This window comes from Aythya ferina (genome assembly GCF_964211825.1).
Source record: "Aythya ferina genome assembly, chromosome: 8".
Lineage (NCBI taxonomy): Eukaryota > Metazoa > Chordata > Aves > Anseriformes > Anatidae > Aythya > Aythya ferina.
Genome location: NC_140304.1, coordinates 31,786,282 through 31,802,781, shown reverse-complemented (window position 1 = coordinate 31,802,781; position 16,500 = coordinate 31,786,282). Strand labels below are relative to the sequence as shown.

Sequence of the window (16,500 nt, the reverse complement as noted above, 5' to 3'; positions counted from 1 at the left end):
CTGTTAGTCTCCACTCGCCATTAGACTTTCGCACTGGCCATATGGGACTATTGAAAGGTGAATGAGTCTTGCTGATCACTCCTTGGCTCTCCAATTGACGAATTAGCTTATGGATGGGAATCAGGGAGTCTCGGTTGGTGCGATATTGCCGCCGGTGCACAGTTGTGGTAGCAATTGGCACTTGCTGTTCTTCGACCCTCAGCAACCCCACAACAGAGGGGTCCTCTGAGAGACCAGGCAAGGTAGATAATTGTTTAATGCCCTCTGTCTCTAAGGCAGCAATACCAAAAGCCCACCGGAACCCTTTTGGGTCCTTGCAGTATCCTCTTCTAAGATAGTCTATGCCAAGGATACATGGAGCATCCGGACCAGTCACAATGCGGTGCTTTTCCCACTCATTCCCAGTCAGACTCACTTCAGCCTCCAATACAGTCAACTGCTGAGATCCCCCTGTCACTCCACAAATATAGATGGGCTCTGGTCCTTTATAGCTCGATGGCATTATAGTACATTGTGCACCGGTGTCTACTAAAGCCTTATACTTCTGTGCGCGTGATGTGCCAGGCCATCGAATCCACACAGTCCAATAAACTCGATTGTCCCTTTCCTCCCCCTGGCTGGAGGCAGGGCCCCCCTAATCCTGGCCAGAATCTTCCTCGTTTCTGTGTTTGAAGGACTGTCTGCTGGAAGTTGGAGCAGCAAACTTTTCGGAGAATCCCTTTTTCCTGATTGTTTTCTTTTGCAACTCACGTACCCGTGCCTCTAGGGTCGCGGTAGATTTTCCATCCCACTTTCTCATGTCCTCTCCATGGTCTCGTAAGTAAAACCACAGGGTGGCACGGGGTGAGTACCCACCATATCGTCTTCCTTGTGTGGGTGAACGCCTACCCCTGACAGCTGAGACACTGCTTTGTACAGGTGCGAAGGAGAATAATCTCTCTTCAAGTTGGTGAACCTTTTCAGAAAGTTTCTCCCAAGTGTTCTCCTTTGGTCGGTGGGCACTGGTTGGTTCAGGTGGGGAGGACAATAGATTCTCTTCAAGTTGGTGAACCTTTTCAGAAAGTTTCTCCACAGCTGAGACGCAGGCCTGTAAGGAAGAGGAGAGACTTTCTTCGTACTGCCGGAGTTGTTTAGCCGCTTCACCCACTGTGGGTTCCTCATCCTCTTTCCAGGCCATTATTGCCAATGAGCTGGCATATGATGATGGTGCACTCCGTACAAACTTCCGCCACATGGGTCGTGTACACTTGACTTCATCTGGATCTGTGGATGTTTGTTTGAGGTCTGGATCCTCATAAATCACTTCCCGTACGGCTAATTCCCTCAGGTACTGGATTCCCTTCTCCATAGTGGTCCACTTGCCTGGTAGACATAAAATATCTTCCTTGAAGGGATACCTTTCCCTCACAGCTGAGAGGAGACGCCTCCAGAGGCTGGTGGGTCGTGCTCCATCTGCAATTGCTTTGTCAATGCCGGCGTCTCGAGCAAGGGATCCCAGCCGCTTGGCTTCCCTGCCGTCTAATTCCACACAATTGGCTCCAGAGTCCCAGCACCGGAGCAGCCAGGTGACAAGCTGCTCACCTATACAGCGACCAAAATCTTTTCGCACATCTCGTAGCTCGCGCTCGTTTAGGCTTCGGGTAGTTACTGTTGCTCTTTCGGCATCCTCATCTTCCTCCTCCTGAATCCTTGACGGCCCAGCGTCGTCATCATCTTCGTCATCTCTATACTTAGTTTTGGCAGAAGCCTTACCTGGATTGGCAGAAGACTCTCTGCGTTCTAAACGACTTGAATTTCTATACCATATTTTCACCTTCTCTACAGGGGCAGCTTGCACTGCTACTGCTCGTTTCTCTGACTTTGTTACAGGGTCTGCCACAGGGGTTGGAATGCCCTCTGCAGGGTCAACTTGCACTGCTACAGCTCGTTTCTCTGACACGGCCACAGGAGCTGGAGCGGCTACAGGAGCTGGAGTTGGAGCTGGAGCAGTTGCAGGAGCTGGGACTGGAGCAGCAGTAGGAGCTGGAGCTGGAGCGGCTTCAGGAGCTGGAGCTGGAGCGGCTTCAGGAGCTGGGACTGGAGCAGTTGCAGGAACTGGGACTGGAGTAGCGGCCGGAGCTGGAACTGGAGCGACTGCAGGAACTGGGACTGGAGCAGCTGCAGGAGCTGGAGCTGGAGCAGCTTCAGGAGCTGGGACTGGAGCAGTTGCAGGAGCTGGAGCTGGAGCGGCTGCAGGAGCTGGGACTGGAGCGGCTGCAGGAGCTGGGACTGGAGCGGCTGCAGGAACTGGGACTGGAGCAGCTGCAGGAGCTGGAGCTGGAGCAGCTTCATAAGTAGTTGTTTAACTTTAAGCAGAACCTGAAGTGCATTCAGGAGGCAGAACAACAGAACTATGCTGGTCTGAGTATCCCAAGGATATTCAATATCTTGGAGAGCTATTGTAATAAACTCGGAGGATAAGAGGGTGGTGAAGGAGGAAGGGAGAGTGATCAAGGAGGGTACAGGGGTGGTGAAGGAGAAAGGGAGAGTGATCAAGTAAGAAAAATTATCTTCCCCTTTCCCCTCCACAGATTGACTCCCTAATGAAAAAAGGCAACAGATACAATTGCTAATAGTTTCCAAAATACAGTTTCCAAAGTATAGAATCGAAGATGTTACTGAGTACAAATACCAGGTTAGAGTCATGGCCAGATATTTCATCATCTCATAAGCCACTGATACAACACACAGTACCATAATGGTCTGAAACCAGGGCCCGGAGAGGATAAACAACATGACAGAGAGCACATACGGAAAATAACGTGCTATAATACTCAATTTGGAAAACAGGCGCAGCACAGTTGAGATTAAAGCAATCAGCATTATGACAAGTGACTATTAAGCAGGTCTAATACTTATACCAATTTTAGTTTAACACACTCTGGTCAGATCTGCCGTTATCTCAACCTTTCGAGCCCCACGTTGGGCGCCAAAAAGACTGTCGTGGTTTAACCCGGCTGGCAGCTAAACACCACGCAGCCGTTCGCTCACCCTCCCCCCTCCCTCTCTGGGACGGGGGAGAGAAATGGAAAGTGAAGCTCGTGAGTTGAGATGAAGACAGTTTAATAAGACAGGAAAATAATAATAATAATAATAATAATAATAATAATAATACAATGATGATAATAGTACTACTACTAATAATATGTACAAACAAGTGATGCACAATGCAATTGCTCACCACCCGCTGACCGATGCCCAGCTTAACCCCGAGCAGTCCGGCCCCCTCCCCCCGGCTAGCCACCCCTATATATTGTTTAGCATGACGTCAGATGGTATGGAATACCCCTTTGGCTAGTTTGGGTCACCTGTCCTGGGTCTGTCCCCTCCCAGCTCTTACTGCACCCCCCCAGCCTGCCCGTTGGCAGGACAGAGCAAAGGCTGAGATGTCCTTGGCTTAGTATAAGCACTGCTCTGCAACAATTAAAGCATCGGGGTGTTATCAGCACTCTTCTCATTCTAAGCCAAAACACAGCATTCCACCAGCTACTAGGAAGAAAATTAATTCTGTGCTAACTGAAACCAGGACAGTCTTCTAGAGAGTGTCTCCACGCTTCAACTCAGTGAGTCCTCAGGAAAAAAATAAATCATACTAAGTGAATGTCAACTTAAATCACAATAAATCTTATGCATCCGATAGTCCTTATAGAAAACCCGAGTTTGGGCCTTACGTTGTTTATGCATTTCACTTGTGTGAACCCCAAATGTCCTCAATCAATGCCATTTGCATTTAAATTTAAATTTCAGTGGAGATTTTCCTATTGCATGCCCCACTAAATCCATTTCTATAAAGCTATCAACAAACTTCCTTTGCACCAGCTATAGCAAGGCTGCACCTCAGGGAACGTAGGCAGCAGCCAGGAAATGGGTCCCAAAGCTACATCCAAGGGATAAATTCAGGGAACCCTTTCCATGGCGCAGAGACAGGGGTTACAGGCCTAAAGCAGTGGGACCTGAACACTCAGCGCTGGAGCAGTGGTGGCAGATCAACCTCCTCTTCTGTTCACGCCGCTCGTAAGACGCCTCTCACCCCTCTCCTCAGCTGTGTCTTTTCCCTGCAGGACAGCTCCAGCCTCCCGCGCATTCCTAACGCAGTAGCAATAATGGTAGTTAATTAAGTGTAGTAAATAATGGGCTCTTGCCACGGTGTCCTGATGCTCCTATTTTAACCTCCGTTCTTTCCCTTCAGATCCTTACCTTTTGATCTGCTTTTTTGACCATTAATGAACGTTGAACTTGTAATTCCAGCAGTCTTCTCTCCTGTACCGAGGATTTTGCTGCTGAGCAGTAATATTGCTTTGCAGCTACAATCCCTTCATGCTCAGATACATCACTTTGTATTTATCTACACTGAAATTTTCCTATCCTTTTATTGCCCACTCACTGAGTCTCTTAATGCTCATATCACTCCAAAGCTGTTCCAACACAATGGCACAAACTGGGCTTATATAAATATAAGCTGCCTCTGGAGCGTATTTGGTGCAGGACTGTACCACGGTATAGAAGCCAAAATAGCTTAGGGACCGGATCCATCTTGCACCACTGCTACACTGACACATCTCCAGCACGACTGCGCTCCCTCCGGGCACGCTCGGGCCCCAAGTAACCTGAAATCCTGTAGGTAAGCAGCTGCCCAGCATGGGGTACAGAACTGGGCCAACCTCTTCAAGGCCCTTGATGACCAGAACTTAAAACAGAAAATGGGGCAGTTTAGACCCACTTTCTGCCCAGCTGTATGAGTTATATGAGCAGTCAGTGTAGGTGGTTCCCAGGTCAGAAAGGTGAGGGAGAGGCAAAGACACCTGCGTGTTAAGGTGTGTTGGAACAGCACTCTGCTTGCAGAGTCACACTAACCAGCAACCCCAATTTTCTACATGGCTACAAACAGATATGCAAGATTCAAACAAAATTAACAAGCCAGAAGCTAATTGCTTTCTTATGAATGATAAAGAAATAACAGTGACCTGAGGATCAGCTCTAAGTGCCTTCTCTCTGCCCGGCATACTGATCCCGAAAAAACACACCTGGTACAATCCACGCTGATCTGATTCTCCTGTAAGGGAAGAGAGGCGCGGCAATGCCCCCTTGTGTCCCGATGAAGCTAATCAGAAATTCACTGCAAGTCCTTGCATTTTCCTAAGTCATGCATGAAGGTTTATTCAAAGACCAAAATTAATTCATTCTCAAAACCACACCTTATGAATAGGCTCTGCGTCGTCTTGTAGACAAGATTACAAATTGCTTAACGTGCATGAGAGGGAAACACTTAAAATGCTCACAAAAGGTGAACCAAACCTTTCACTGTCAAAACACACAATCCATTTGAAATTAGATAACTCATTTTGTTAACTTTATTCACAGCAGTTAAATGCAAATATTGAGCAAAAACACCTGTTAATTCCTCTTTGATTTCCTTATGTCAAGCGCATTGTTTAAAATCCTATTTTCAATAGGAAAACTGCTTTTCCTAAAGTACCGTAACAAAGGAATTTTGGAGGTCTTCCAAAAAGAGTGCTGAGCTTAACAGAAGCTAAAACCAGACCCAGAGTTTGAAATAATGAAGTGAATACACCTTCCAGACAGCAAATGAAATGGAAAGTGGAGGATTTAAAAACTAGAACCCAAAGCACACTCGAAATTTACGTTAAAAGGACAGTGTTTATCATTGCATTGCAAGGCCATTTCAAAAATCATATGCTAAGCTGGACATCTGACTTTATTTTGTCATGAAATTCACTGCAATGCCAAATCATGAACACTTACTTGTCTACCTCTCCTCCCTCCAGATCAATTTCCTTGCTTTGGCACTTAGCATTCAGTTTCTGTTTTTGAACTCACCTCTTTGCAACCCCCTTTAATCAGCTCTCCTATAGTTTCTTCAGGACTTTTCTCGAGCTTAACACCAGATTCAAATGCTTTTCCAAGCCTTCCTTCTAACACTTTGACAGAAAACAGCCAGAGAGCTAAAGCCTCATTCCTCAATCTGTTTTAAAAGAGTGTATCGCCATCCTAAGCAATCCACATCTTCTGTGGGTGGAAAACTAATAACACAAATCCTTTCACCCAGATCATAATTTACAACACAAAATTTTCATGAAGATTCATAAAAATGTGAACAAAAGAGGTCCATAACAGAAGAAGAGTTTCAAAAAGGGCTGGCAGCTACTCTGCAAATGTAAGTCCATGATAAACCAACTGCTACACATCAACAATACTGATTAATTTACACATTATTTAATGCCTTTAAGAAAAAATAAATAAAATAAAAATAATAGAAAACAACAGCAAACCCTCAATAAATAACCACACGAGGTTCATAAGGAAAATAACCTACCAGTCTTGGTAAGTGGTGATCGCAATACTTGGAGGTGTCAACAAAGGCAGAGTTGTTGGTCTACAGACAATGTCTCTGTCGGGTGTCCTTGCTTTTTCTGTTTGTCTTTGGGATAGTGGGGGTAACTGCAAATTGCCAGAACAACACCTTCTTCCTCTCCAGAGGTCTATGCCCAGAGCATGGCTAGAAGTACTGTAGGACTTACTCAGCCCACACTCCAGGTAATCCAGAGCATTCTGCAAAGAGAAAAGCCAACGAAATTCTTCAAACAATCAGTTTCTTCCACACGAATAAACCACACTCAATTACATTGTTCTACAGTCACAGCTACTCACAGAAGATAATTGTTTTATGAAATCCTGGCAGAATCTGACTGCGTTGCATTGTTATTTTATCAAGTTATGAATTAACTTGAAAACTCATTCATAACTCGTCTAGGCTAAATTCTAATCTAAACAAACACTTCAATAATCCAAGTCACTTTGGTATATTAAACTTTTGATATTTTGAACTTTTTCAGAGAATAGTCCACACAACATCCATCTCGTGTATCATTCCACTCCACAGCACAAACATACTGGTTTGCCACTTTTTTTTCTGATGATTCACCAGGCACAGAAAAATGCCAATACAGGGCTTAGGTACATCCTGAATCATTGGTGACTCGGTGAGAAGAACTTCCTGCTGGGCTACCCTACCCTATGCTCGTCATTTCTAATAGAAATATATTTTTTTCTCTCGGAGCTTCTATTTATTTCTATCTCAAAGCACCAACATGATCACTGAGCTGGCCATCAGTCTTCCCAAATCCAAGCCCAGGTTTTCCCAGAACAGAACAGCATTGCAAAAAGGCTGTCAGTTTTGGTCTTACAGAATTTAGCTGGTCCAATACAAATGAGAATAATTCTGTATTGTGAGCAGTTTAAACTGAAGGGTTACTGTAATAGGTGTGTATATATATGACCACCTCTCTATATTTTTACTCTTCTACCTGCTTCTGAATTTTGATCTCTTCCCTACTCTCTCCACCCCCTCTCAGACCTCCCTCAGCCCACCTTCCAGCCTCCCCAAGCCCCTAGGTTCACTTTCTGGTCCAGCTATTCCCACTGCATCCTTTCCTCCACCTCTCTAGCGAGCACCGAGTGTAGAAGGATCTGCCTCACCCCTGGAAACAGGTTGAGCATTGAGTGACAACAAGTAACTGGTAACTTTGAAAAATAAATGAGTGGTGTAAGCGTCCATAATCACTTCTTAGGTCCTTCAGGAACAACTACAAAGTAGCACAAGGCCACCCGTGCCTCCTAGTTGCTAATGGGAAGTGTGTTCTCCATAGACATGAGACTATGGTACTGCCTGCTCTCCTACTGCAGCAGGGACTCTCAGCACAGGAGTGGAAGACAAGAATGACATGAGAATGGCACATTACGAATTTCCTCAGCTTTCCCTGCTTTTTTGCCCATCCCACAACCACACAAACCATCCAGAGAGGAAACAGCATGCCCCACTGTTACTACACTCCTTCATTGTAGTCTGAAGTGCTACAGGACATGCTGGTGCAGGTTCCTGAAGTTAGTAAAACACCAAAATCATAATGACTTAGATGGAAGTTCAAATATTTGGCACGCTACGCTTTCTAAAAGCATGCTAAAGAGCTTCAGTGATCCAAACTCTACTCTTCCACAGCCTAAAATCTGGTCATAAGTATTCCTAGGAAGCCCAGAAAGAAAAGCATGGCTTCTACAGGGGGATCTGACTTGACATGCCTTTATGAGTAATTTTTGTAAGATTATTCTTTTTGTTATTATTTAAGAAACATACAGCAGAGTGTTCGAACTTCCCATTAGATGTCAGATGCCTGTTTTCATTATCAGCAAGGACTGAGTTGGCTACATCAAACCAACCATCACATGGGGGCAAACTGACCGTGAAACAGTGCAATGTATGGTCTAAGAGTGTAAAAGAATCACTTATCTACTGGAGGAGGGCTATAGGATACACTGGCTCTGAAGTTCCACTCCTCCAGTGTATTTTCCTATACATTCCTGTGGTTTTCCATTTTTGGAGAGTCCCAGCTGTGACAAGCAAGACGATTAATGCTGCAGTTATCACGCCATCATTACAAGCTGATGCATTTCTCCAGAGAATGGGAACTGGCATTTAATTAATAGGGGATTATGATGATGATTAGCAAGTGTAGTAATGGAATAACACATGCATAGCATTAGGTGTTCAGCAAATACAGTAGCAAGAGGTGTGGAAACGCTTGCAAGTATAAAACTACTGCACATGCACAACGATGGGATCCAGAGCAGAGCTTCCACAGGGTATGGAAGTGAATGTTCAGCCCTCCCAAATGTCATTATTACACTGAGCAAAGAATAATAAAGAATGTGTTCTGCATAAAACTCTTCAGAACTCATAGTGTGGGTGTTTGTTTGTGCTTTTTAATTTTTTCCTTTTTTTTTTTTTTTAAACATGTGTGGGCCTTATTTTATGCTTAATATATGAGCTGCAAACAACTCTAAGAAAATCAATGAGTGACCGAAGCGAAACCAGCTGATACTTACCAAGTAAGAAAAGAACAAACTTTTGACCTTACTTCTATAAAGTATTGGGATAAATAAAACACACCTCTTGAAGAAACATACCTCATCTGCAGTTACTGTCATGACACTTCTGCTTTTCTTCATTATTGAGATTACAGTGCGCCCTGCTATACGAACTTCTTGTTCAAGGCGATTTCTTCAGATGAGCAACCTGAAAGAAAGAACAGCTGCAGCTGTAATTTTGAATAACAAACCATTTTTGATGACAAACTATGGAGCTAACTGCTGGTATCACGGCTGATTCATAACTTACTGCCCATTTTCATGTAACACTTGGCAGCGGATGTTATGCAAGCGTAGCTCTCCATTAGTGAAAGGGCAATTTAACATCTACTCAAATCATGTTAAAAGTAATCAGTATTCACAAGGCTCTATAATCTAGGCAAGCCCCGAAACATATCCAGTAATACAGGATCAAAGCCAACAGGTCCCACTTGCAGAGGATTTTTCCTTAATTGAGCTCTTTGCAGGAGTACAGAAAGTCCTAGGGAAAGGCTTCAGCTGGCTCTGAGAGAAGCCCGTCCGAAAAACCGTAATTAAGAAAAAGAATTGCACTAGCATTTGGTTCTAAGATTTAATTGTAACTCGTGGCATTATTTACTACCAGACTGGCACACACACAACAAATACTTCAGCCACAGAACTGCAGCCTTCTGTCGAGGGTGGCACGTAGACAAATCCAGCCATGCACCCAGCCAGAGAGGAGCAGATGTGGCACCACAGCTCAGCTCCCCGTGCTCTCCCCGGGCACACAGGGTGGCAGAAAGCAGCACCCTGCTCCCCTGCCCTTAGTGCACAGCCCCACGATGGGGCAGGCACTGAGCACCACCCCGCACAGCGCTGCTGGGTGGGCAAACCTGCCCTTGGGTCCCCACCTGCGGCGGCAGCACGGGGACAACAGAGAGAAAAAAATATCAAAATAAACTCAGATTAAACCCTGCCACAGAGCCAGCGTGGTGGCTGTGTCTGACTGCGGCTCTGGCCCTCCTCGCCTCGGGGCTCACGCATGCAGCACACGTCCCTGCTCACCAAAGTGTCAGGAGCGCTCAGCTCCCTGCCAGACGCCCTCAAGCAGAGGGCAGAGAGCAGCCTCCATGCAGGGAACTAGGGCACAAAATCTGGCCAGGCTACTTCCCGGCACTGCTGCTCCTGCCTGCAAACCGTATCTGGCTTGTAAGACCTGATATAATTAATTAGATGAGCAGCCCAGCAGTGAGAGAAGTTCACGCCGTGTTAACAGCACAGAAGTCACACTACGTTATCAGGAAAAAAATTAACAATCCGAATCCATCTTCAACAACTGGGAGAGCTTATCCAGCTGTGTTATAAAAAAAAGAACCCCAAAACGACAGCGGACGGCAAACGAGATGAGACACCAGTAAAGATGAATTCACAGAGCAGGAAGAATAACTCCGGCGTGACTACTGGCTGCCAAAAATAATATGCAGTCCTCTGCAACACAGAGACAAAATTCACGAGCAAGAACAAAAGGAGGAAGCGTTCTCCTGAGTGGCACAGCAAGCAGCTCACAGATCGCTGCCACAGCGGGGTCCCCATGGCCTCTATGCAGGACGCACGGCCACAGCTCCCTCCGGGGCAGGACTGCCTGTTTTTACACACCTGCTGGAATTTGGCACGCTTCGGGTGTTCAGAGCTCCTCAAAATGTGGCTGCTGTCAGCAAAAAGGCTGGAAGCTGTGCTGCTGGGGCACAGGGAGAGAGATGCTCGCAAGGCCTCGTTCCTCGGGCTGGCGGTCAGCAAGAAATTAAGATCTGATGCATTAAGTAATTCAGAAGGACTAATATGGCCAACTCTGCGTAGCTCATACAGGAGTGACGACCTAAATAGTTCATATAGGGTCTGTGAGAGAGATGAACAACCTTACGCATCCTGAACGTGGGCACGGGGAGCACCGGTGAGAAGACGCGGTGAGAAATGCCCCCAGGATCACCTACCGCAGGGAGCACGACAGGGAGAAGTAAGAAAGTGTAAGTAGAAGAAATAACCGCAAGAAACAAGTACTGAGGAAAACATTTTTGGGAAAAAAAATGAAAGAATGAGAGATTCAGGGTGTCTCTGGAATTGTGCTGAACTCCAGGATCAGAACAGACCCCGGATACGAGGTGGGGAGTGAGGGACCGGGTTTCCCAGCAGTTGGTTCAGTGGAAGCCAGAGCCCTCGAGCACCACCACTGCCTCTCCTTCCTAAGTATTTATCAGTTTGTCAAAGTAAGTTTAAGCAGAACATGAACAATTATAAAAAAAAACATATAATAAAAATCCAAGTCATTTTTTCCTTGTGCCTTTACACAAAAGATCTGATACCTGGGACAAGCATCTAAAAAAAATAAAAATACCAAACCACAAAAATTCCCCACCCCAAAGAGGCTTTACCAGAAGTGTTTTTTTTTCCAGGCACATGTTCTAATTCATGTAAAATGAATTACAGGCACAGATTTTCTCTCTTCTACCCAAATTCTCCATAAAGACACCATCCCAGTGGGCTAGCTAAGTGCGGGTAACAGAGAGTGACTTTACATGTGGTATTAGATGACAAAAAGAACTCTTTCAGTGCCACAGCTGGGTCTAATCCGTTTTGCTGGCCTCTATCTCAGGAAGGTATGAGATTTCTGGTTACACCAAGCTGACCCAGGTCCTGCACTTGGCCATTTTTGTGCTCCTTGACCACGTTGTTCAGACATGACAGTGACTGCTGCTGTGATTTCAGGGTGATGAAGCCAGATCCTGGGGCTGTGAACGAACAGCAGGGTTCAAAACTGGCAGCTGACAGCGGTGCGGATAAAACTACATGGATGCATGTGATGAAGCCTGCTTTTCCTACACGCTTTTTTAAAAATAGCTATTGAACTCATCCAGTGTGAAAACCACTATTTAAAGAAATTCCTAAAGTGCATCTTGATGTGCAAACTCTGCTGTGATTTGCAATACCAGGCACGTGTTTCGCCGTGACACTGCTTCCCCACACGTTCCGGCCTCTGTACGGGCAGGTTTAGAGCCAGAGGGTGATACGGAAGCAGGCTCATCCTGCCACCCCTCCTGATGATGCCCAGACACATGGGAAGATCACATCTGACCTGATTGCTGAATTAATTGAAAAGCCTTCCTAAGGAAGGGCTGCGATGAAGGAGCTGGTCTGACCACACGGTTACATCACCTGTGAGCTGGGCTCACCCTCAGATAACCTGATTCTCTTTGGAGATCAGCAGAGCTTCACAGGACAAAGCGCATCCTCAGACAGGGTGACAGTCACCAAAAAACTGTGACAATCTCACATTTTGCTCTCCCAGACGAAGCACGTGGACTCTTGGAAGTTGCGCAGGGCTGCTGGAAGAAAAATAAACCTTACGTGGACTTAGCATTAGCCAAAGGTAAGCTGAGATATACCTAGCAATTGATACCAGTGATGGCTTCTTATTTTGCTTTTAATAAAACCAGCAACTCTAGAATACAACAGCAAGATTCGCCCTCAGCTTGCTCGGAAGGTCAGCTTGCTTGCTGGCAAGGAAACGAGGTCAGGGCCCGCAGCACAGCAGCACTGGAGCTGCACACCCAGAGCAGGAGCAGGCTGTACCCACCACAAAAGCACCTTCAGGGAAATAGCAGCCAAACAGTTCTGCTGAAATCACATTCCCTGAAAAATTAGGCTCAGAAATGTAGTTATTTTTGCACCATGCACACACAGAGTCTTGAGCCACTCAATAGTCACCCAAACGTTTTTCCCTTCCACCAGTTTAGGCTTTTGGCTCTTGTTTTCCAGCACCAAGCCCTGAACTTTTAGCTGGGTGACCACCACCACAATTCTGTCCAGCTACCTTTGTACAGTCTCCCAGAAACACCTACATAAGATGGCCCAACCAGCCCTTCTCGCTATTTAGAGAGAGAAAAGTTATTTGTTTTGTCCACTGGTTTTCTCTTAATTCTTGTGATCAGAAACAACGGAACTGCTCTGCAGTCCTGAAAACCCATTCCCATTTCCATGAATCACCGGGAAGGCTACTGCAGACTTGCAGCACTACACAGAAGAAAACCAAGCACACCTACCCCCACAGATGCTTGGGACTTAGGAAAACAGAAAAGACAGAACTGCCCTAAGAGAGAAAATGAGGTTTCTGTTTGCAGTTTGTTTTTTTTTAATCACCAGCATTCTTGCACAAATTGTTTGCTGTAGGAGTGCTAACAACCTACCGATATCACCCAGCTAGAGAAGAGCCTGCTCCCCTTCGTACTCCACCACTGCTCAAAGCTCTCCTGGAACTGGCATCCTGTGAAGTGGGGCTCGGTCAAACCGAGTCTGAATTAGGTGATTTACACAAGAAGGCATCTGTGTGATGTAATACAACTGCAAATTTGTCTACAATTGGTAAACGAAGTCAGGTCTTTGATTTTAGAAAGGCAATGCCATACCCAGGGTACTCCACGTGCATATTTGAGAAAGTTCTGTCAAAGGCAGGATACTGCAGGGGCAAATCAAAAACTTCTCATAAGCCTCCCTGCTCATGTTACCGCCGGGTAAATTATCCTTATTAACACAGTGTCTTAACTTTCATTAGCAGGTTGCTTACCGAGACAGCACCGAGGTTAAGAGGGCTGCAAAGGCTCATCTTCTCTCTGGCAACCTAATCATTACAGCTGAGAATAACCAAGGCAGGCTACGCCAGAAATCCCAGTAACTCTTTGGTTTCCAGCAGTGGGGATGCTCAGACTGCCATTGCTCCTCGTTTGTTGCAGGCCCGACAGCAAAAGCAGTGCTAATTTGAAGGCATTATTACATTGCTCACTGCCATAAGGCCTCTGCAGAATGCCACTGGAATACAAGCAGTGTTTTTTCATTATTACTGCTACGGAAGTACAACCGCGTTTTTTTCAGGAATTTTTTTCAGACAAATGTTAATAGCCTGAGCAGAGCTAAAACCGCTCTGCTACTTTCTTCACTGCGTTAATGGTTTTAAAATCCTATTTCTAAAAGTTTGTCTAATATCGTGGTCAAAACCAGTTAGTTTAAAAATCAATTTTGATGGCAACAAAGGCCACAGTCAAATAGCGGTAGCCACCAGCACACACACGACTCCCGAGGTAATTACTTCGGAAAGTGAAGCACACCATTAAAAGACACAATTTATACCTTCCTCGTTCCATGTGCAAATGACTAGCAGAGCCTCCCACTCCTCGGAGTGCAGCTGAACAGCACTCAGAGCAGAGAACAATTATTAATTATGCTTTTTAAAGAGACTGTGACGGTTTAAAAATACAACAAAAAACGGTGCAACAAAACGCACCTAATGCAAATCCCCCCCTTTAGACTGGAAGGTGGCTTTAAAAAAACACAAAGCCAACAGACTTCATGTTCCCCGGGTGTTTTTATGAGGGAAGGAGCCCGGTTCACTGAGCCTTGCTGCTCCCCCCTGATGCCAGCAGCACAGACCAGGCAGGATTAGCTTGGGCTGGCTGAACAGCAAGGGGAACTTCACGCTCTTGCCTCCTGCCACTGACTTCTTACCTTCCTGAACTCACTCCAATATTGAGTCCCAAGGGCAACAGCTCTAAAATCCACCGAGCAGCTCTCTTCCCCCTGCAGTTTCCATGGGGAGAGGCCACTTCAGAAAGCACACAAGCAGGAGTTTTATTTCTAAAGCCCTGGAGCCATGCTGTGAGCAACACGCCGACCCTAAGCACAGAAGGAGACAATCAAGGCTGCAAGCAAACAGCATCCCAGCATGAACACATCCTCCAACACCCCTAACAGAGGGGCATCCTTGATCCTGAATTTTTTCAAGTCTTCCCTCACCCTTCCTGCTGCCGTGCCTCGCTCCCAGGTAGCTTACACAGCAGGCAAGGGGCTGGGAGGCCTCACAGGGCGGCGACGCTGCCTGCTGCAAAACCTCCTCCTTGGCAAACAGCAGCAAAGGTTTCTGCGGCGAGAACAGGGAAAAGAGTAACCAGCTTTTCCTGAGCAGACATTAAAAAGAAATAAATTATTGGAAGCAAAACCAGTGCCCAGTTCCAGGGCAGCCAGCTGCCGCCGTGTGTCTCTGGCCCGCCTGCATCATCTCTGCACCAGGAAGGGTTCTGCAGCCGATAAATTGCATTTTCATAACTTGCCTATCACAGCCTGCACGTAAAAGACAATGCCAGAAGGAATCCAAGGAAGGAGAAAGATGAGTCTGAGAGATCTCTCCGTGCTGTTAAATGAGTACAAAATGAGGCCACTTCTGGGCTAACAGCATCTCTTCGCACTCGATGCCTCGTTTCTAACAGCTCTGCCTGTCTGCAGCATCATTTTTGTTAGTGACAAACAATGGATTTATTATTTTTTTTTAGATCACAGATTTTGTGCAGGAGTAGCTGCTATTACTCTATTATTAACCACAGGAATAACCACTCTCTGCTGCAGTCTCAAAAAAACGTATAAAACGAACAGGAACACGCACGTCATCTCGAGGAGAAACGGCCAGGCACCCACAGCAAAGCTCGCTTGCCTCTGCTACCTCCTACCCAGGTTTGGTACACGCCGAACCACAACATCCCTGCAACACTTCTCACCCACAGATCTCCAAGGCTTTGACGAGTGGGCTCAGTCTGACAGCAGCGGACACACAAGCAGGGAGATGGTGAGCGACTGACTCAAAATCACGTAGCAGTCAAAGCAGAGCTGGAAAGAAAACAGACCCAGCTACGCTCACTGCTGCACAGGGGCGCCCAGGAAAAAGCACACGGAGCAGAAGAGAACCTGTTTTTAACTCGCATCCCTCCCCTAGCTCCCCTGTTTACTATTCATCTAAAAGCAGCTAAATTCTGAGATGTTGAAAATAATGCAGTTGTTCATTTAGAGCCAAGGCGCTTGTGTAGCTGCAGGATGTAAGGCTTGGCGGAGAGCTAACCTCTTCCCAAAATTCAGCTCTAAGGGCACCTGACACGCTGCTCTCACTCTGAAGGGTAAGTGGTTCATCGAACAGCTCCGGCTTTCAGAAAGTCTCCTTTCCACACAGAAACAGAGAGTAAAAATTAAATTGCACAGCCTCATCTGCAGAGGCAAAGCCTGGCACTCGCAGTACTAAAACGGACATGATTGCATTAGCGTAGCATGGCCAACTGCAAACCTGATTTACCCCAGTTCTTCCACACTGGCTGTTCCAGATCGAAATATCCTGGCAGTGCATCCCATAAAAGTCCCCCGATGAAAGCAGCAAGCAGCAAATTACGCTCGTGCTGACTGTCCCTAACAGCCCACCGTGAGGGACAGAGCTGGAGGGTGGGAGGAGAACAGAAAGTGAAGGCACGTAGCTGAGGGCACGATGGAGGAAAAAAAGGGAAAGCAAAGAAAGGAGGGCACTGCAAGATGAAACACTATTTCATTCAGTCCTTACCTATAAGGCAATGGAAGGGAAGAAACTACCAGAAAACCATTGGGAGCGACCTCGTACTCGCAGCTAGCAGAGCCCTGGATCAATGGCAAACACCCTCAGGATACGGCAGTGCTGCAGTGAAAAGCAGCACGATGACA

The 16,500-nt window shown here is 46.2% G+C and overlaps 1 protein-coding gene across 1 annotated transcript in view; it reads right to left on the bottom strand.

Annotated features, from left to right (window-relative positions):
* PDE4B (phosphodiesterase 4B) overlaps nt 1-16,500 on the bottom strand; it is a 180,882-nt gene that overhangs the window by 150,944 nt on the left and 13,438 nt on the right. Inside the window, exons 2-3 of the mRNA XM_084527677.1 lie at nt 9,022-9,130; nt 6,374-6,609 (exon numbers count right to left, since the gene is read on the bottom strand). Coding sequence (XP_084383803.1) covers nt 6,374-6,609; nt 9,022-9,063 — 278 coding nt within the window. The 5' untranslated portion in view covers nt 9,064-9,130. The remainder of the gene's footprint in view (nt 1-6,373; nt 6,610-9,021; nt 9,131-16,500) is intronic.